We start from the raw sequence: 22,889 nt of genomic DNA on the forward strand, positions 1-22,889 counted from the left end.
GCAAAGCAACCTCAATGGACAAGGTCTCACTCACCAGAACTTAATATTTAACACGTCTGACATCAACTAAAAAGAGACAAAAGGAAAAAAAAAGTTTATAATGAGAATGAAGGGAAGATTTTTTTTTCACTTGCTTCAAGGTTGAAGGTGATTAGGAAGTATAGCAGAGAGAGAAAAATAACTCCAGTTTCAGGAACTTGAAAAAGTTTTGGAAAAAAAACTGAATATTTAAAAGAATACTAGAAGCTCTTCAAGAAAATACAGGATGTTAAAAGAAAAATGACTATGATAAAAAGTATCATTTGTTATTTTAGAGAAATAAAAGGTACACAGAGCTAAAAGGGATTTAAAACAATTGAGTGAGCCTGGTCATAACGAATCAAACAAAAGTACCTTAGAATTTTTAAGAAGCATGGCTTTTGATTTTTGCTTAATAACTTCTGTAGAGCTTAGATGTTTACAATAGGATGCCACCCTGTTAACAACCAACACAACAAAAACACTACAAACTCCAATTTGATATAAGGGAAAAAAATACACCAACTACACTAAAAAGAATGAATTAATAATTGTATCACCTTTCTCAGGACACTATTATTATTATGCTTACCTAAAGACCTAATCTGAATGTCTCTAAACATAAAATAGTTTAACAGAATAAATTAAGAAAGTATCATTTTTAAGACAGTCTCATTTAAAATAAAACTGAGTGTGGCTAAGAAATGAAATATGAAAAGAAAAATTCTGAATTTGTGACTAATGGTTCCATATTTACAGATTTACCTAAATTTCTTGTTTAGGGTGCCTGGGTGGCTCAGATGGTTAAACATCTACCTTCGGTTCGGGTCATGATCCCAGGGTCCTGGGATCGAGTCCCGCATCGGGCTCCCAGCTCAGTAGGGAGCCTGCTTCTCACTCTGCCTCTCTCTCTCTGTCTCTTATGAATAAATAAATAAAATCTTTAAATTTCTTGTTTAGTTAGACATATGTGTGAAGTGCAGAGATAAAAATGACTTTTAGCAAACCCTATTTATTCTACTATAATTTTATTCCCAAATAATTCTTTTGTTTCTGTGGTCCTCTCTATCTAAATCTGTATTATTTACTGTGAAATCCTTAAAAAAAAAAAAAAAAAGAAAGAAATTAAACATCCTACGAAGAACAATATCTTCCTGCAAGACTAGTAAAGACAACTAAACTAAAAAAGCACTAACATAAAACACAGTTTGTAGATCCAAAGTTTAGTCTTAGATACACCAAACAGCTGAACACATGTATTACCTTAACAAGGCTCAATCATTACAGCCTTAACGTTTACCTTCAATGTGAATCTTATTGATAAGCATTCTTTGGCTATCCTCAAGCGTTGACACAAATACACTAAGTTTGGTAAAGACTTTAAAACTCACATGGGTTTTACTCAGATTTCTCAGAGGACCTTAACTAATCACCCTACTTAAAATTTAAATTTCTTTCCTCTCTTCCTGGCACTTCATTTTTCTCCGTGGCACTTGACACTATCCAATATAGCATATATATTTTGCCTGGGTTTGTTTATCTCCCCTCTCCAAAAAAAAATTTTTTTTTTTTTAGATTTTATTTATTTGAGAGAGAGTGAGAGAGAGGGTGTTAAAAAGCAGGTGGAGGGGCAGAGGGAGACAAGTGAGGAAGAAGCAGATTCCTGGCTGAGCAAGGAGCCCAATGTGGGGCTGGATCCCAGGACCCTGAGATCATGACCTGTGCCAAAGGGAGATGCTTAACTGAATGAGCCACCCAGGCGCCCCTCCCCTCTCCAAATTTTAAGGCCAAGAATTTTTTTTTTCCTATATCCTTCACTATTAACCTCATGCCCAAGAAAGTTCTTGCCACAGGGTAAGCATATCACCAAATCTACCTGGAACAGACCTTTTCCTTATGTAGCATCCTCTAAATGTTCAAAACTATAACACAATGCGGTGACTTCATTTCACAGAAGTTGTACTGAAATAATAATCTTTATATTTATACTCCTCTTTTTCCACGTGTTTAGTTCTTTTGCCAAACCAGCTTACTATTTTTTAAGATTTATTTATTTATTTTGGTGCGGGGAGAGGGAGAGAAACTCAAGCAGACTCCCCGCTGAGCACAGAGCCTGACACGGGGCTGGATCCCACAACCCTGAGATCACCACCTGAGCAGAAACCAAGAGTCAGAAGCTTAGCCGACTGTACCACCAAGGCGCCCCCAGCTTAGTATTTTTTAAGTGGGCAAGTTATAAATAAAAATTCCCTACAGTTTCAGTTTTACCAGGTATTAGAATATCTTATCTGTTGGGTTTTTTTTTCATGATTTCACCATCTTTTAGTAATTATTTCCTAGAACAGTATCTAAGAACTTGTATCTCCCTCCTCCACACTCCCAAATAGTGTCTTTCTGCACCTCTATTGTGGCATTTTTTATTATACACCTTGAATTAACAATTACCTATTCTAGGAGCGCCTGGGTGGCTCAGTCATTAAGCATCTGCCTTCAGCTCAGGTCAGGATCCCAGGGTCCTGGAATCAAGCCCCGCATCGGGCTCCCTGCTCAGCGGGAAGCCTGCTTCTCCCTCTCCCACTCCCCCTGCTTGTGTTCCCTCTCTCGCTGTGTCTCTCTTTGTCAAATAAATAAAATCTTAAAAAAAAAAAAGAATTACCTATCCTAAATTCTCTCCCATATGAGTTCTTTAAGGGTAGGGATAAAGTCTTAGTCACCCTTCAATTCTCCCACAGTGCTTACAGAACAGCTACACTAGTTATTATAATCCCTCGTCATTTACGGAGAATTTTCATATATACATTACTTCTTAATTCCACAACAACATTGTGAGGCAAGTGGTATGACTGTTTACAAATGAATAAACAGATTCAACAGCTTCGTGGCTCCTTCCTCTGGGCCACAATGACTCAATAAATATTGCTGAACTGATCAAATAAAATGGTCCTAAAAAACACACTGTAAACCGCAAAGTGCTATAATGAATGTACATTACTTTAATAAGGAGAACAAAGATTATTTTTTGATTTAAGCATTAAAATATAAAAACAGATGGGAAATAACCCTATATATACTTAAACAGAATAAATTTTAAATTTGTTTATTATTCTTTCAAATTTTACGAAGTTGGGGTGCCTGGGTGGCTCAGTTGTTAAGTATCTGCCTTCGGCTCAGGTCATGATCCCAGAGTCCTGGGATCGAGCCCCGCATGGGTCTCCCTGCTCTGCGGGAAGCCTGCTTCTCCCTCTCCCACTACCCCCTGCTTGTGTTCCCTCTCTCACTGTGTCTCTGTCAAATAAATAAATAAATCTTTAAAAAAAAAAAAAAGTTTTACAAAGTACCAGGCTTATAAACTCCAATTTGTTTAGAATTGTAATCTTAACACCTAATAATTTATAAGCACTTAACTGTTAAATATAATATTAATTACTAAAGAACCATGTACTAATTTTAATTCCAAACACAGCTTACCAGATTCATCTATATCAGCATCTTCATCCCACTCCTGAAAAGCACGACTTTCATCTTTTCTGTTTTTCACCCATTCCTCATCAGGTTCAGTATCAAGTTCAGTTGCTGGACCACTATACCAGTCACCTACTCAACAAATAAATAAAGAGGAACAAAATAAGATTAGACTGGCTACCATTACCAAAAAAAAAAAAAAAATTACCTCTTTACAATAAAAATCTCTGCACACAGGAAATACCTGAGCTCTAAGCAATGGGCCAGCAATTGTTAGAAATGTTCAATTATGGTTTAAAAATTACACTTAATATGCAAAGGAATTTCAGACATACAAAAAAGAATTATGAAAAGTAATTATCAATAGTCCTACATGCAATTTTAGAAATCACTGAAAAGAACTTAACCTTTTTCCCCTACTGTGGCTTCACATTGGCACCAGCAATACCCTCCAAATGATGATAGCTAATAAACAAAAGTAAGCAAAGACTTTCTGCTCAGTAGTGAATAGTCAGCAATTCAGCAATAGGTAGGAACATAGTCAAAGGGGAAAGATTAAGGTAAAGCTAAATCATAAATTTTTTTTATATTTATTTTTGTTTTATTCTTATGTTAATCCCCATACATTACATCATTAGTTCTAGATGAAGTGTTCCATGATTCATTGTTTGTGCATAACACCCAGTGCTCCATGCAGAATGTGCCCTCCTCAATACCCACCACCAGGCTAACCCATCCTCCCACCCTAAATCATAAATTTAAAGATCCTGGAGAATATACTGCAATTAAATTACACAATTGTGAAGTGAGAGACAATGTGGAATTAATTTATTGAACTCTTAGTATTAAATCTAAATTACAATTTCTCAGTCTTTTTTTTTTTTTTTTTAAGATTTTATTTATTTGAGAGAGAGAGAATGAGAGACAGAGAGCATGAGAGGGAGGAGGGTCAGAGGGAGAAGCAGACTCTCCACTGAGCAGGGAGCCCGATGCGGGGCTCGATCCCGGGACTCCAGGATCATGACCTGAGCCGAAGGCAGTCGCTTAACCGACCGAGCCACCCAGGCGCCCCTACAATTTCTCAGTCTTAACAGTACTGACATTCCGGGCTGGGTAATTCTTTGCTGTGGGGAGCTGTACTGTGCACTGAAGTACAGTATTTAGCAGCAACCCTGGCCTCTACTCACTGGAGGCTTGTAAAATCCCCCAAAATGGGACAAACAAAAATGTCTTCACAGACATTTCAAAATGTTCCCTGGATGGTGGTAAAATAAATTCTGACTGAGAGTCACCAGAAACAAGCACCATAGGGACGCCTGGGTGGCTCAGTCGGTTAAGCGTCTGCCTTCGGCTCAGGTCATGATCCCAGGGTCCTGGGATCGAGTCCCGCATCGGGCTCTCTGCTCGGCGGGAAGCCTGCTTCTCCCTCTGCCTCTCTCTCTCTCTCTGTCTCTCATGAATAAATAAAACATTTTAAAAAATTAAAAAAAAAAAAAAAAAAGAAAACAAACACCATAAATAAATTAAAAAAAAAAAAGATTTTATTGACACTTTTTGTTTAAACATATAAAAAACAAAAAAGAGAAGCAGTTAAGATCTGGTTAAGGTTGGCCGACCTCGCCACACAACGGTAGCGCGTCTGACTCCAAGATCTGGTTAAGGTCACAGAAGTCTTGTACAGCATTTTTACATTTGATCTTTACATCAAAGAGTACCTAATTATGTATTAATCCCTATTAATTAGTTATTAATAATTAAAAATATCGCTAAACAAAAAAGTATTAAATATATCCATATTTGCCTTCTCAATGTTTCATTTTACTACAATAGGAAAATTTATTCTACATAAATTCTAATCATTTAATAAGTCTACCCAATACTTCAAATAGCTTTGCTCAAAAAATAAATATCTAACAACAGCTATTTTAAGGGTGCTATATATTAACATAAAAATTAATTTTTTAAATTCAATTTATAATTTAATTATGTGAGAAATATATATCTCCATGTCAAACTGACCAATTATAGAAAACAAAAACATTTATTTTAAATGTGAAGTTAAAACAGTCACTTAGAAGAAACTTTTAATTCAGTTTCATATAGAAAAATGTATGCCATATTACTTGCTTTTACTCCATGACTGTACTATATGCTCATGAAAAGGAAATTTTCTTTGTTTACATGTAAAAGTAACTTACCACAATGAAATAAATATGAAATTGTGATTTAGAATGAGGCATTACCAATCACAAAAAAAATGCTAAAGACAAAACAGATTCAGTTATTTTGAGCCACTACCAAGGCAGCCATAATGGTGCCCATCTTTAAATTTTATAGAATTTATTCTATATTTTTGGGTGCCTGGGTGGCTCAGTTGGTTAAGCGACTGCCTTCAGCTCAGGTCATGATCCCAGGGTCCTGGGATCGAGCCCCGCATCGGGCTCCCTGCTCTACGGGAAGCCTGCTTCTCCCTCTCCCACTCCCCCTGCTTGTGTTCCCTCTCTCGCTGTGTCTCTGTCAAATAAATAAATAAAATCTTTAAAAAAAAAAAAAAAAGAATTTATTCTATATTTTGAAATAATCTAATTATTTAAAGCTGTTCTGACAACCTATTAATTTCATTTTAACTCCAAATACAGGCAAAAGTAGACGTAGCATTTAATAAGTAGCATAATGAATACCCATGACCTCATCACTTATCTTCAACAATTATCAACATTTTGCCAATTATTTTGCATTCTCTCCCCTATTTTTTTCTTAATTATCTTAAAAGAAATTGCGCACATCACATAAATCACCCACGAATACTTCAGCATTGCTAGTTTTTCAAAAGTGTTTACAAAAAACACATCATCTAACTGTGAAATCTACTTTTTGGTTGACCTCTCAGAATTTCCCTCCCTGACTCTGCTTATTAATGTCTACAAGTAATCATTTTAAAAAATAGACTGAAGTAATTTTTAAAACAAACTAAAAGTCTCATTTACCTACCTCTAGCCCAATGAACAGGGTAAAGATGTTTCCAAAGCGATCCAGTTTTTGCGAGCTGAGACCATTTAGTGCTTACTTGACTGCATCGACACAATTCTTGAGGATTAAGATAACTGAAAATTGACAGCATTACCTCAGGAGGAAGATGGGTTATACCTGTGGATTGTTCTGACACTTCCGCTTCTGAAATAAAAGAAAAGAAAAACTTTAACATTAAAGGCTGTAAGAACAAATGCAGTAAGAAATTACAATCACATTTCTATAAATAAAATCCAGTGCCTAAAGTCCACTCCTTCCTGCTTTCAAGATGTGAAAAGGAAGTAACATGGATTAGTGGTAACATGGGGATGTTCAACTTGTTAAGAACCCGTAGGGTTAAACTATCATGGCCCAAATCATACTTCATCAGTGGGAGCTACAATAATGAATACAGAATTGACTCCCTCTTACAAAGGCGTCACAGAAAAAACAATACTCACTTTGTAGCATAAGAAGCATCATTTGAAAAAGGAACCCAGCAGGTTATACAGCTTCAAGTGTAGAGTCGGCCAGATTATGAGATCTCCAAGGCATTTTTAATGACACACACAAATCTCACAACACATTCCATTCATGTATTAGGACTCCTGTCAATATTTTCCTTGTGCTCCCTCTCTGATTTTCACATTTGGTATAAGAGGTCTGTGAAATCTAACTTCTGTAACCACAGGTGGCCAAACCCACTACTATTTGTGAGCCAGCTGAGACCATGTAAACATTTCTAATGTTGGTGTACATTTATCAGCAGTCTTTTGTCAGCAATTATTTTAAAAAACAGTCATTGAGGGGCACCTGGGTGGCTCAGTCATTAAGCGTCTGCCTTGGGCTCAGGTCATGGTTCCAGGGTCCTGGGATCGAGCCCCGCATCAGGCTCCCTGCTCGGTGGGAAGCCTGCTTCTCCCTCTCCCATTCCCCCTGCTTGTGTTTCCTCTCTCACTATGTCTCTCTGTCAAATAAATAAAATCTTAAAAAAAAAAGTCATTGAATGTCCAATTTCCTATAATGAATTACTTCATTAGCAATTTTCCAAAAAATGCAAATGAAGTGCTACAATACAGACTACAAACTACAAGAGATTCATCAATAAGGACTGCAAAGAATTTGAGGTACACTGTATATTTTGATTTGCCCTCACAAAGCAACTTAAATACAGAAATGCTATGATCAAATTACTTTTTTTTTTTTTTTAAAGATTTTATTTATTCATTTGAGACACAGAGATACAGAGAGCGAGCGAGCATGAGCAGTGGGAGCGGCAGAGGGAGAGGAAGAAGCAGACTCCCCGCTGAGTCAGGAGCCCGATGCAGGACTCGATCCCAGGACCCTGGGATCATGACCTGAGCCGAAGGCAGCCGCTTAACCATCTGAGCCATCCAGGCGCCCCTGATCAAATTACTTTAACCTAACCCTTTTCAAATGGCAAATATTTAATCATAATACAGCTATAATTTGCTTTGAAGGAGTGGGAAAACTAAATGTAGTAAGTGTGATGCTTTTAAATCCCATGTTACAATTACAATTAAACTAGACACAACAGGTCTTGGCTTGGTGTCTAAGGCACAAGCTGCATTTCAGAGTGAGCACACAAGCTTTATGGGTTTAATTATAGGTTCACCTATAAAAACATTTTTGTTTCAACATGCATCTCACCTACTTTGTTAAATGAAGAGAAAAGGACCAATTTCAAAGAATTTTAAGCTATTTTAAGAGGAATGTCACTGATACTGCCCATCTAGAAGCAGAAAAGAAATTTTTACTAGCCTGAGGATGCCAATTTTCTTTAATGATGTTTTAAAAGGCAAAGCTATCAAAGATCAATAATAAATATGAGGAAGTAGTCTATGAAGAAAAAAAGGCAAGCATACTTTATTTGCATTTCTCATTTGTTTTCTCAAAGTAACTGTACAGAGAAAAACAATGCCTCTCATACTTGCTCCCGTGTATTACTGGATATAAGCTAAGAGAAGGAAAAGGATGGAAATAAAGCTATAAGCATAATTGACTTTAAAGACTGATGGAAAAAAACAAGAAAAGATAAAATCAGTCACTATGGTCAATGGAGCTCAGTAAGCTGGATGATGGGAGGGGAAAAAAAAGGAAAGTTGGATGATACTGCAAAAGTGCTCTGTATATGATAGCATTCAATAATTCTGATTGACCAAAAAAATAATAATTATTATTATTACTACATAAGTTCCTTTAAGAAACACTATACTGCACGTGGCCCAACACTACATTGCATATGGGATGTTAAATTATCATAAATCACACCAAATTTTTAGACACCACGGTCTTCGGGGCGCCTGGGTGGCTCAGTTGGTTAAGCGTCAGCCTTCAGCTCAGGGGCCTGGGATTGAGCCCCCCATCAGGCTTCCTGATCAGCGGGGATTCTGCTTCTCTCTCTCTCTCTTTTCCCGCCCCCCCACACTGTGTCCCTCCCCATCGCTTGTTCTCTCTCAAATAAATAAAATCTTTAAAAAAAAAAAAAAGAAATTACTGTCTTCAATTAAATGTACACTTGAAAATAAATGGCTTAGGGGCGCCTGGGTGGCTCAGTCATTAAGCATCTGCCTTCGGCTCAGGTCATGATCCCAGGGTCCTGGGATCGAGCCCCGCATCAGGCTCCCTGCTCTGCGGGAAGCCTGCTTCTCCCTCTTCCACTCCCCCAGCTTGTGTTCCCTCTCTGGCTGTTGCTCTCTCTGTCAAATAAATAAAAAAAAAAAAAAGAAAATAAATGGCGGGGTGCCTGGGTGGCTCAGTCGTTAAGCGTCTCCTTCAGCTCGGGTCATGATCCCAGGGTCCTGGGATCAAGCCCCGCATCGGGCTCCCTGCTCGGCAGGAAGCCTGCTTCTCCCTGTCGCACTCCCCCTGCTTGTGTTCCCTCTCTCACTGTGTCTCTCTCTGTCAAATAAATAAATAAAAACATCTTAAAAAAAAAAAAAAAAGAAATGGCTTAAATTAGTCTTCAAACAAAACCTAAAGTTCTTATCAACAAGATGCAAACGGCTTCAGAACTTAATCACTCACTATCTAAACATATGAATCTCACCTTTATCTGACTTTTCATCCACACAATATTTAAAAAACTTCTGTCGCTCCTCAGCTTGATTCCACAGGCTAAGACCTCTAAGGAGTTCCGCGGTGTCCTTCTGAGAGCAGTGTTGTGCAATCACTTTCTTCTTAATATCCTTAAGCTCTTCATAGGTAAAATATTCCATTAACATTGGCTGAAAAACCTAAATGAAACATTCATAAGGAAAGATGCTTAACTAGTTTTGTTTACCCTACACCTTTGAATTAATGGCTCAATTGTAGTATTATGACCCTGTATTTCCAAGAGAGAAAAATTTTGGTTGTTGCCACCAAGTCAGCTTATCCAAAAAAGTGTAGAGAAAAATATCACCAAAAAGACCCTTCTTTCTATGGCTTCTCTGGCTAATAAATCCCAAGTAACTAAAAAGCATCAGAAGCAGAAGGTTTTCCTGTGCAAAGCTGTCAAACACTCTTAAGCAGTCTCATATGGTTAGACATTTACGTCAGTTAACTGCCTTTTGCTACTCCAGCAACTGAACTCTACCTCAGTAGGACCTCTAAATCATATAAGAAAGGTAGAAAGGTACCCAGTGTACTAAGAACCCTAAAACTCAGAGCTCTACTGAGACCTTGAACTATCTACATTTCTTCTTTGAAACAGATGCTTAGTCCCAACCTCCAATTTATAGAATTAGAATCTTTAAGAAATGAAGGCACAGTTGTCTTCTGTTTTTTTTTTTTTTTGGTTCCACAGATAATTTTGATGTGCATCACAGGTTAAGAAACACTACTCGAGTAACTCAGTGGCTTCAATGCTGGTTTCATATTACAATGACTTGGGGACCTTTCAAATATATCTAGGCCAGTATCTCTGATTTAATCAGTTTGGAAAGAGCTGAAATGTGGGGTTTGGTTTTGTTTTTTTAAATACAGATCTGATTATAAGGTGAAGCCATAGGTGATAATCATCACAGTAACTGATTAACAACTAAACAAGAATCCAGTTCCTCATAAAATAATTTTTCTATTCTTTACCCTAATCCTAATATTCACCCCACTTTTAGAGAAAGAAGAGAATGGGAAAATCTTTTGCTCATCCACTCAGTGATATCCTAATACATGTGTACTAGGAATAAAATTGGTTAAGTTTAACACTACCATTTGATTACCAAAATCCCCTACCAAAAAAAAAAAAAGAACACTAAAAATTCTTTAAGCTTAGCATGAAAATACACAAAACATTAAAAAGTTTCAAGAGGGGCGCCTGGGTGGTTCAGCTGGTTAAGTGACTGCCTTCGGCTCAGGTCATGATCCTGGAGTCCCGGGATCAAGTCCCGCATCGGGCTCCCTGCTTCTCCCTCTGACTCTCTCATTCTCTCTCTCAAATAAATAAAATCTTAAAAAAAAAAAAAAGATTAAAAATTAAAATAAATAAATAAATAAATAAAAAGTTTCAAGAATCCTCTAAAGGTTCTAAGATATTAAGGTAACATAAAAAGCTATTAACATTCAATACAGTGCCATCTACATAATAATAAAATAAATATTAGTTGAGCAAATGAATTAAATCATTGATTCAGTGACAACCTCTCTGAGGTAACAAAATTTATGTTTTCTTGGGGTTTTCTTCCTTTCCTAAAATGAACCAGAGGCTTATCTTCCTATGCATTATTTTGAAGAATGAAAGGCAAAACAACATCTTAAAAATTTTATAAATCAAAATCATAAGGGAGAAAAAATTATGCTTACCTCCTCTTCCTCTTTCATGTGAGGAAGAAAATCTCTTGTAAAAGCCTCCAATCTCTCTTTTAGCTGTTTTGCATAATTTAACTGCTCACATTCATTCTAGAAACGTAAAAAAAAATTATATCCTATAAGTTTTGCTTCCTTATTTATATTATACTGATCATAGGAAGTAAGTTTAAAATACAACATAAAACCTCAGGAAAAAAATAGACTGACAAATAGCAAAGTGGTCTCTGTATTTTTTGAAGCATAAAAGATGTCCTTAAAATATCTTGCAAAGGAACCTTGATTTCTTTCAGTAATGTGATCTCTTACTTCAAAATGTCATAAAAAGTCTAAAAATAGCAAGTATTTGCTCAAAACTTCTATTGATTTCTAATGTATACATTTATAATAATCTCTCTGTTTCAGTTTTCTTAATCTATGTCTGAGCAGTCCTCAAGAGCCTAGTGGACTCGATCACCAGAGTCCCTTCATACTCATCCAGCGTACCCTCCACTACACAATCCACAACGTCTGTTACGTTACGCTGAGAGAAGACCATGTCTACTTCAAAAGGCCAGGTATCAACATACTTCCAAAGATAAGGGGCTCATGACATCCTGAAGTAAATCAGTCTAATTCTGGACAACAGCTAAAAGGTTTTCTCACATGAACTAAGATGCCATCTCCTCCCTGTAACAGCTATCACTTCTACATCAGCCCTCTCAACTTAAAACATGGAATTTTACAAAATAATGAAACTTTTAAAATATAGGAATATTTTATCCCTGCTGAGTCTTCTGTAGTCTCCTCCTTTTTGTACTAATTTATTCAACTGCTTCTCAATATTCCATCCAATGTCCTATTCTCTGAAGATTTTACACATTTTCCCTAAGCATCCCAAGTGGCTTCCATTTCCACTTCACATGCTAAGAATGATCAAATTTGCTTTTCCAAGTCAAATTACTCTTCTGATTCTGAAGCCCATCTACACCTCCTCCTATTAATAAATGCCCACCTGGACTGCACAAGCAGTTCAAACTCAACATGCCCAAAATGGATCTTTTTATTCCCCAAGCCTTTTCTATATTCCCTAGAAATTTAGGCTCAATTCTCATTCTTATTTCCTTTCTCTTTCTGTTTTCCTTTTTCCTTTATATGCACACCCTACATGCTATCAATTTTATGTCCTATATAATTCTCAAGTCTGTCCCCTTCCCTCTATCTCCACTGGCTACTACTTTAGTTCAGATCTTAATCATTTTATTGAATAGGAATACATGAACATGATATAAAACTGAAAGAGTACAAAGAAGTATTCAATAAAAAGTAAATCTCCCTTCCATCACTACCCAGTACCCTACCCTCACCCAACTGCCCACTTCTCCACCAAGGAGTTACTGTGTCTTCTTCCAGACACTATTTCAATATTTTTGGGAACAGTCTTCCTGCTTCAGTCTTTTCTTTCCCTTCAACCCATCCTCCTCCTTGCTGTAAAAGTCTTTCTAGAACACAAATCTGTAAGTGAAAGGTGTGTGGTGGTTTGACACAGTTGCAACTTACGTCCATGTTTCACCAAGCCAGAAGGGAGACTGTAAATGAAGATCAAATTTCAAATTTCTAACAATATGTAAATATAATTAAAAGGAAAATCTTTCTATATCATTATCCTAAACTACACTCAAATATGGCTAATTCTATGTTCTACAATTGAAAATTGTCCTGTTTAGGGCGCCTGGGTGGCTCAGTTGGTTAAGCGACTGCCTTCGGCTCAGGTCATGATCCTGGAGTCCCGGGATCGAGTCCCGCATCGGGCTCCCTGCTCGGCAGGGAGTCTGCTTCTCCCTCTGACCCTCCTCCCTCTCATGCTCTCTGTCTCTCATTCTCTCTCAAATAAATAAATCTTTAAAAAAAAAAAAATTTGTCCTGTTTAACAATCCCTGCACCCTAAAATATGGAAAAAGGAAAGACAGTAAACATTACAGCTAACATTCAATTTTTAAATAAATAGAATTTATAAAATAAAAGTATTCACTCAATCTCACCTTTAGTCACTTTAGTCACCAATAACTGCATTTATTATAGCTTTCTTTCAGGAGTTGAGTAAATATTACCAGAAAGTAAAAATTTTATGGTAATTAAAATTTCAACTTACAAAAACAACTTTAATTTGGGGAGGAGCATTCACTATAAAATTTTATACACGGTAATGAAGAAGTAACTCACAAAGATTCTCATCAACCTGAGACAGGCTCCTCTGAGCACTCTTCTCAACTAGGCCTCAACCTTGAGCTCTGTCCTTGGCCCACTTAGTCCAGTTTTAGCTAAAGTCATTCTGAGTCAGTTTAGCAAAAATCCCTCTACCCTTGGCATCTGATCATCCTCAGTATCTATCCACTCTCAATATCTTATCACCCTGGTCTGCCTTCAGCAAAAACCCTCTTGAGTCAGTCTAGCAAGATTCTCCCTAGCCTTGATGTTTCCTCTTAGTAATTTTCCTGACCCCCACTCTGCTCCTTGGCTATAAATCCTCAGCTATCCTTGATATATTCAGAGTTGAGAGTCCAATCTCTCACCCCTACTGCAAAACCTCAATGTAGTAATCCCCCAAATAAAGTCTTCCTTACTGCCTTTAACAAGTATCAGAATATTTTTTCTATAACATAACATCATTTACTATAAAATGCTAACACTTTTTGCTGACATACCAGCAAATGACACAAATTGTGATAAATACCCATTTTTGTAACTCACCTTAACATTCTTCAGTCCCTTTTCAAAGAGGCTAAGCATCTCAGAGAGTTTATTGTCAGAATGTACATTATAAATGGTCTGGCTGCGTTGTTGAAGCAAACCAATAATGTATTCGTTTTCGATCTGCTCATGCATTTTGAACTCCTTAAAAGTAGCATACAGAGACTGCAGAAGAGCACGGAAATCATTGTTGTTGGAAAAGTTTGTTTTAGAAAGCTGAAAAAAATTTTAAAAGAAAAACATAATAAATATATGTAAATATGCACCAATAAAAAATATTCAAATGCATTCCTATTTAGTTTTGTACATAGCAGAATACCTCCCTTACACTTGGTTCAAGTACAAATACGGGAAATTCATAAATTAACAAATTATAATGGTGTAATAAAAAGTACACTAGGTCAGCAAGATACTGGTTTGCATTCTGAAGGGCTTGATGATACAGTTAAATGATGCATGCACCAACACATGACATAATTTCTTTAAATAAAAGGGATTAGACCGACTCCCTCCAAACCTAAAATTCTGTTACTCTATATACATACTAAAAATACAGATACTCTATAAAGTTGTATGAAATTTTAAAATAGTTATGTTAGGATGACGTTGTAAGTGTTTTTATCTTTGTTCAAATGTTCTTTATGCTATTATACTACTTTTACAATGTAAAAATTAAAAAATACTCCATTAGGGGCGCCTGGGTGGCTCGGTCTGTTAAGCATTTGCCTTCAGCTCAGGTCATGATCCCAGGGTCCTGGGATCGCATCGGGCTCCCTGCTCTGCGGGAAGCCTGCTTCTCCCTCTCCCACTCCCCGGGCTTTTGTTCCCTCTCTTGCTGTTGTCTCTCTCTGTCAAATAAATAAAATCTTAAAAAAAAAAATATTCTATTATAGTTTGTTTAAACTTTAATATCAAGATGAGTCTGATCTGTTCCAGAAATAATTATAAAATATTGAGTTATTAGAAGACTATTACTAGATGATTTCAGGGGAACTGGTTTTGGGGTTTTTTCCTTAAGAAAAATGGGATAAGGGGCGCCTGGGTGGCTCAGATGGTTAAGCGTCTGCCTTCGGCTCGGGTCATGATCCCAGGGTCCTGGGATCGAGTCCCGCATCGGGCTCTCTGCTCCTTGGGAGCCTGCTTCTCCCTCTGCCTCTCTCTGTCTCTGTCTCTCATGAATAAATAAATAAAATCTTTAAAAAAAAAAAAAAAAAAGAAAAGAAAAATGGGATAAACAGCAGCTTATTTAAGAACTCATGTACTTTTCTGAGGTAGAGGCATTGTAATAGTACAACATGGAAACCTAGTACATCAGCACATGAGAAAGTAAAAGGACTTGAAGGAAAGCTACAAATCAATGAATACAAAGAAATATATATACGGTCATTTTCTTTAATTCTATTCAACCAAAGAAAATGACTATTCAGATGTAATTTTAATTTTTTACATTTAATGGCAATTAAATTCTCATGTTTAAATGCATATATCTTATCAAGAAACTTGATTCAAATCAAAGCTCAAAATAATATTCAAATCCTCCATTACTTCCATTGCCATATTAAATCTACTTTCTATTATATCAACTCAAGTTTCAAAATTCATTTTAAGAGGGAAAATCTGATTACATTAAAAACACAGACCATGGGCGCCTGGGTGGCTCAGTTGGTTAAGCAACTGCCTTCAGCTCAGGTCATGATCCTGGAGTCCCTGGATCAAGTCCCGCATCGGGCTCCCTGCTCGGCAGGGAGTCTGCTTCTCCCTCTGACCCTCCCGCCTCTCATGTGCTCTCTCTCATTCTCTCTCTCTCAAATAAATAAATAAAATCTTTAAAAAAAAAAAAAACACAGACCGTAAATGGAGGGGAAGAAGCTACTAACACCACACTTCTAGACTTGGTTTGTCAAGTCTGATCCAGTATTCCTTAAAATGGAGTAGATTCTAAGCTGTCTTAATTGCCTGTTCTCAGCAGGAGTAGCAGGCTTAGGACAAAGCATCAGAAAAGATGGTGGACTCCTAAAGCAGAACTATTCCACTATACAGAGCAGAATTAACCAAGTATCTTATGGAAAACACACTATGGATTAGGTATTAAGAGTCATTTACAGGAATCTGGACCAGAGTCTCTAGGATCAAATCCCAGTTCTATCATTTACTTAGCTGTGTAACCCTGGGTAAGTTACTTTTCTCCTTCAATGTCTTAGTTTTTCTTCTTGGTGCTAAATGAGAATAAGAACAACACTGTGCTTTATTTACATGGTTGCTGTGAAATTAAAATGAATTGGTGCTTAATAAATATTAGCTCTCACCATTTTGAAAATTAATCATTCGTTTTTATAAATTCATGCATTGTTTATTCAAATATTTAATGAGCAGCTATTATAAGCTGGGCTGCTTCTGGTACTCGGGATAGATACATCAGTGAGCAAAACAAAGTCGCTGTCTTTATGGAGCTTACACTCTAGTGAAGGGAAGTAATACAAGAAACAGCAGCCAGGGTAAGTAAGTAAATTATCGAGAACAGGGGTTGGCAACTTTTTCTGTAAAGGGCCTGATAGCAAATATTTTAAGTTCTACAGGGCATACTGTCTGTAGCAACTATTTAATTTAGCTGCTGTAGCATAAAAGCAGTCTATGAATGAGTATGGCTATGTTCCAATAAAACCTTATTTATGGACAGAGAAATGTGAATTTCATATAATTTTCACGTATCATAAAATATTATTCTTTTGATTTTCTCCAACTATTTAAAAATGTAAAAATCATTCTTAGCTCCTGAGCCAGACAAAAACAACAGGCAGAACAGATCTGGTTAAACCAATGTTGTAGATTTTATCCTAAGAAATGCTACACAAGACCACAATAAAATTTACTAGTGGCTCATCTCAGCAAATACTATTATGGGTCATTTTATTTATATTAAATAAAATTAAATTTTATTTAATTAAATTTTTAATTAAAAATAAGTCTTAGTAGAAAGAAGAAATAAATCTAAAGAAAACATGGTATCAGCTATACAATTTTTAAAAAACAAAAACCAAAGCATGGCAAAAAAATAAATAATGCCCTCATATGACTTAAGGAAAATAACATTTTAAAAGACATGCAGAGGTGCCTGGGTGGCTCAGTCGTTAAGCATCTGCCTTCGGCTCAGGTCATGATCCCAGGGTCCTGGGATCAAGCCCCGCATCGGGCTCCCTGCTCCACGGGAAGCCTGCTTCTCCCTCTCCCACTCCCTCTGCTTGTGTTCCTCTCTGTCTCTCTGTCAAAATAAATAAATAAAATCTTAAAAAAAAAAAAAAAGACATGCAGGAAATTCTGCATACATTCTCACTGGATTGTTAGAAAATCTTCAGATTTAATAACAAGCTAAGATAAGGACCAGGCTCATGCTACAGATTGAGAACCCAATTAGATGTATAAAAGAATTCTACATTATTCATAGAGTCAATCCAGCTTAGTAGCTAAAAGTGCTGACTCTGGAGCCAGATTGCTTAGGTATGAATCCATCTCTGTCAGCAAGTCACTAAATTGCTCTGTACCTCAGTTTCTTCATCTGTAAAATACGGCTAATAATATTAAATATGTAATAGGGTTCTTGTAATAATTTAATAATATCTGAAGAATACAAAATATAACCTATATTAAGCCCTACTTGGGTTTTTCTGTTATTTTTATAGTCAGCCCAAATAAAACTATCATTAGAAGTCCTTGGGGCGCCTGGGTGGCTCAGTCGGTTAAGCATCTGCCTTCAGCTCAGGTCCTGATCCCAGGTTCCTGGGATCAAGCCCTGCATCGGCCCCCTGCTCAGCAGGGAGCCTACTTTTCCCTCTGCCGCTCCCCCTGCTTGTGCTCTCTCTGTCAAAGAAATAAATAAAAATCTTTTTTTTTTTTTTAAAGATTTTATTTATTTCTTAGAGAGAGAGACACAGCGAGAGAGGGAACACAAGCAGGGGGAGTGGGAGAGGGAGAAGCAGGCTTCCCGTGGAGCAGGGAGCCCGATGCGGGGCTCGATCCCAGGACCCTGGGATCATGACCTGAGCTGAAGGCAGACGCTTAACGAATGAGGCACCCAGGCACCCTGAAATAAATAAAAATCCTAAAAAAAAAAAAAAAAAAAGCCCTTATACTGGAATACCTGGGTGGCTCAGTTGGTTAAGCATCTGCCTTTATGGGGCGCCTGGGTGGCTCAGTCGTTAAGCGTCTGCCTTCGGCTCAGGTCATGATCCCAGGGTCCTGGGATCGAGCCCCGCATCGGGCTCCCTGCTCCACGGGAAGCCTGCTTCTCCCTCTCCCACTTCCCCTGCTTGTGTTCCCTCTCTCGCTGTCTCTCTCTGTCAAAGAAATAAATAAAATCTTTAAAAAAAAAAAAAAAAGCATCTGCCTTCAGCTCAGGTCATGACTGCAGGGTCCTAGGATAGAGTCTGGCCTCACACTCCCTGCTCAGCGGGGAGTCTGCTTCTCCCTCTCCCTCTGCCTCTCCCTGCTGCTCAAGCTCTCTCTCTCTCTCTCTCTCAAATTAAAAAAAAAAAAAAAGTCCTTATACTACCCAAATCACTTTATCTCCACTCGAAATGAGCAACTGTTTCAACCTGGTACCTAAAAGTCAGTAAATTTAGCAGCTAAAAGATAACCAGGGCGCCTGGGTGGCTCAGTTGGTTAAGCGACTGCCTTCGGCTCAGGTCATGATCCTGGAGTCCCGGGATCGAGTCCCGCATCGGGCTCCCTGCTCAGCAGGGAGTCTGCTTCTCCCTCTGACCCTCCCCCCTCTCATGCTCTCTCTATCTCATTCTCTCTCTCTCAAATAAATAAATAAAATCTTAAAAAAAAAAAAATTTAAAAGATAACCAGAGCACATACAATTTAACTTTTTAAAAATTTGTTTATATGAATTTTTAAAATTGTTTACTTCTACAAAGTTATTCAAACAAACTTGATCGAGACAAAAATAAACCTAGACACTAATATCTCTGACCATATTGAAGTCTATGATGCACTATGTACTATAGTAAGTATTTTTAGATTAAGTAGGTATTAAAATTCCCATCTTATAGATGAAAAAATGAGGCTCGGAAAAAAATAACTTGCCCAAAACCATACAACCAGTAGACAACAAAACACAGATCAAATCTCCAGAGGTCTAAAACTTATGTTCTTTCCACAAGATACAATATTAGTCCCAATCATAAAGCTATCCTTCCAATCCAACAGAGTAAATTGTCAGAAAGAATGCTTGCTCTAAGCGACAGTTCTCACCAAGGATCAGTTCTGTGCCTCCCCCCCAGGAACTAATGGGCAAGGACATTTTTGGTTGTTACCACTGCAGAAATGCTACTGACATCTAGTGGGTAAAAGCCAGGGATCCAGCTAAACATCCTACGTTGCACAGGACAGCAGCCACAGAAAAAATCATCTAGCCCAAAATGTCAATAGGGCTGTGGTTGAGAAAGGCTACTCCAAAAAAGTGTTTTTCAAACACATTTAACCATGACCTTTAGTCTGAAATACAGTGCAACCCAGACACACACATATCACAGCTACTTCAAACAAATTTCAGAAACAATATTTCCCTCTCTACCCTGTGATGTACTCTAATATTTACTCTTCCATTTCATTTTTTAAACCCTGTTTCTGACCCACAAAATTGATTTCATGACCCACTAAAGGATTATAGGACACACTATGAAAAACACTCTGCTACAGGATATAAAAGTTCCCAAATGACCTATAAACTTGTATACTCTAATGGTTGGCAAACTCAAAAATGAACCTATATAGAACAGGACACATAACAAATAGTAACAAACAGTGACATGGTATCTCCTGTATTTTAAAAAAGATTTATAACTAACTTTCTGTCTCAGACACTCTACAACCTAAAATCTTACAGCCTGGCTTCAAACTGACTCAAAAAATTGTGCGACTTGAAGACTAAATAGATTAAACAGATATGAAAAATAGTACAACAAAAACCCAAACACTATTGCCCCAAATAAATTTTACTTTTTATCTACTCAGCCAAACAATGCTTTGATTCAATCAAGGAAGGTTTATACTCAATAAAGAAACCTCAATTAACTGTCTGGTCAAACTAACTATACAGATAGAAAACAACTATGGCCCAAAGGTGAAATGTTCTGAATAAAATCATGTAACAAGTAATAAGCAGCAGAACCAGTAAGGTAATACAAAAAAACATGGGCTTCGGAAGTGGGGGGGGGATCCTATAATTAAAATTCAGGCTCTCTTAATTACTAGTTGAGTTGGGTAAGTTACTTAACAAGTAAGTCTGTTTCCCCATCTTTAAATGATGGATAATACTTGTCTCATGGGGCTCTTGTGAGGATTGAAAGAAATAACGTAAGCATGTAGTAAGAACTCATTAAATTCCCTTTTCCTTCCTCTCCTAGTTTTCAATTCAGTATTCTCTCTAATAAACCAACCTTCCCAATGCCTGTCAACAAGAGTTTTTCTAAGTATGCAGAAAGAGGATAAAAAGGAAAACTAAAGTCTTCATAAAGCTATACTTGTTCAATTTTTTAAAATAATCTATTCCAATTATTATGAGCTTATTTCCCTCCTAAACTTCTGTCATAAAATGTCCTTTATTTATAAAATGATAGCCAAGGGGCGCCTGGGTGGCTCAGTCACTAAGCGTCTGCCTTCGGCTCAGGTCATGATCCCAGGGTCCTGGGATCGAGCCCCGCGTCGGGCTCCCTGCTCTGCGGGAAGCCTGCTTCTCCCTCTCCCCCCTCCCCCTGCTTGTGTTCCCTCTCTCGCTGTCTCTCTCTCTGTCAAAAAAATAAAGTCTTTAAAAAAAAAAAAAAATGATAGCCAAATGGCACTTTTAATATCCTTACCTGAAAAACTTGGGCACTCCATAAAAGCCTCCACCACTTTAAACTTTTATAACTGGCTTATATATAAGTCTAGGAATCTCTGTATTATACACATCCTTAAAACCACCACCTACTTTATTCTCAGAACTCAGCTCAAGATCGTTAAGACCACTCCTGACACTTTAATGTACACCTAACTGTACACTTCCCTCCGTCCCACTATACTGCATTTGGATTTCCACCTTAGCACAAATACAAGATTGTAAATTCCACATCTCGCATCGCCAATGCAAGCTACTGATACAACACAGGGCCGACAGACACTATAGACTCCACACTTACTGGCAGAATTAATTTTGAGGACAAGAGGAAAGACTGAAGAATTGGAGTAAACTGGAAAAAGGATGTCATCCAATGAAATGTTCATTAAAATCATCCCAATTTGGAAGGTCAGTGAATTAGAAAAAGATTTCTTAACAGACGGTTAACCAAAGAAATTTTTCCGAAACTACTCTGGTTTCATACAAAGAAAATTAAACTAGAAATCAAGATCCTGACTTGGGTTTCCATCTGGATCTATAACTAACTGCTGATGTAAACTGGGTCTAGCTAATCTAGGCCTACAAGTCCCCAGCTAATAAACTGAAATACCCCTTCCTTTACCTACCTCCAAGGACTGTTCGGGTAACAGCGAAAAATCTTTCCATAAAGCTTTATATAAGACGAAATCCGAGAGCAAAGGATTAAATTAGGTATTACACAGCAATATTTAAAATGGCCTACAAGAGGGGCGCCTGGGTGGCTCAATCGTTGAGCATCTGCCTTCAGCTCGGTTCATGATCTCAGGGTCCTGGGATTGAGCCCCACATCGGGCTCCCTGCTCCACGGGAAGCCTGCTTCTCCCTGTCCCACTCCCCCTGCTTGTGTTCCCTCTCTCACTGTGTCTCTGTCAAATAAATAAACAAATAAATCTTTAAAAAAACATTAAATTAAAAAAATAAAATGGCCTACAAGAATAAATTATTCTAAGTAAACTAATCTAAGCATATAAATGATTGAGCTGATGCTAGTAAATACATGGATGCTTCTAAAATATATTGTACTTGAAAAGTTTGATACTGGAAAGAAAACTGACCACTTTACAATTACTGGACATTCAGAGTCAACACTTAGAATAAAGTGAAAAAACATACCTTGTATCTTTTTAGTTTGAATACCAAAACTAGTTCTCATTTTATGAAGTTCTACTGTAGGCTATTTGGGTTGAATATCCATGGTCTTTACAACCGAAAGATGGTGAAGGCAAAACTTGAGATGACAAATGAATTTAAAAAATAGTCCTTTAAGATTATTCAGCCAGCATTTAACACTTATTTCTCCACCCTAGCTCCCAAAGGACATCCTAGGAGAGATTTCCACAAGCTATTAGTATCAAGAAGAAATCTGGATGTAAAATTCCTATACATTTTCTTTTTCCCCTAAATCACCTTGGTCTCTGATCCACAGTTTGGAAAACTGGACTTTTAATCTCCTTGATGAATATATACAACAACCTCATTAACTATAATTAAGAATTAGTGATAATTAAGAATTAGTGATAATTTTGACTTATGCTATGTCAAACTGAAATTTCTTTCTTAATTACTGCAAGAGGAAACATTTACTAAAAAGAAGACTCAGGTATTGTTTTTATTTATTTATTTTTATATTTTAATTTATTTATTTGACAGAGAGAGAGACCGCAAGAAAGGGAACACAAGCAGGGGGAGTGAGAGGGAGAGGCAGGCCTCCCACTGAGCAGGGAGCCTGACATGGGGCTGGATCCCAAAACCCTGGGATCACGACCTGAGCCGAAGGCAGACGCTTAACGACTGAGCCACCCAGGCATCCCACGTATTGTTTTTTAAAATGGCACTGTATGAGGCTGGTTCGTCTATCACATAACTAAATAAAAGGGTGACACTTAACTATTACGGAAGAGTCACAATCATTTGATGAAAGTCACAAACTCCCTAGGAAAGTGTACAC

General features: G+C 37.4%; 1 protein-coding gene across 2 annotated transcripts in view; it reads right to left on the minus strand.

The window, feature by feature from the left end:
• Positions 1 to 22,889, minus strand: part of FBXL5 (F-box and leucine rich repeat protein 5) — a 47,420-nt gene that overhangs the window by 22,655 nt on the left and 1,876 nt on the right. The window contains exons 1-6 of one of the 2 annotated variants that reach the window (XM_045881457.3): positions 22,055 to 22,202; positions 14,026 to 14,241; positions 11,293 to 11,388; positions 9,560 to 9,746; positions 6,472 to 6,654; positions 3,487 to 3,612 (exon numbers count right to left, since the gene is read on the minus strand). In XM_045881457.3, the coding sequence (XP_045737413.1) occupies positions 3,487 to 3,612; positions 6,472 to 6,654; positions 9,560 to 9,746; positions 11,293 to 11,388; positions 14,026 to 14,160 (727 nt within the window). In that variant the 5' untranslated portion in view covers positions 14,161 to 14,241; positions 22,055 to 22,202. Of the gene's footprint in view, positions 1 to 3,486; positions 3,613 to 6,471; positions 6,655 to 9,559; positions 9,747 to 11,292; positions 11,389 to 14,025; positions 14,242 to 22,054; positions 22,203 to 22,889 lie in introns of those variants that run through there. The other variant, XM_045881456.3, reaches the window with a different exon arrangement.

The sequence above is a fragment of the Mirounga angustirostris genome, unplaced genomic scaffold, assembly GCF_029215605.1.
Source record: "Mirounga angustirostris isolate CCGP_5_RB_7025 unplaced genomic scaffold, mMirAng1.0.hap1 SCAF_2, whole genome shotgun sequence".
Classification (NCBI taxonomy): Eukaryota; Metazoa; Chordata; class Mammalia; order Carnivora; family Phocidae; genus Mirounga; species Mirounga angustirostris.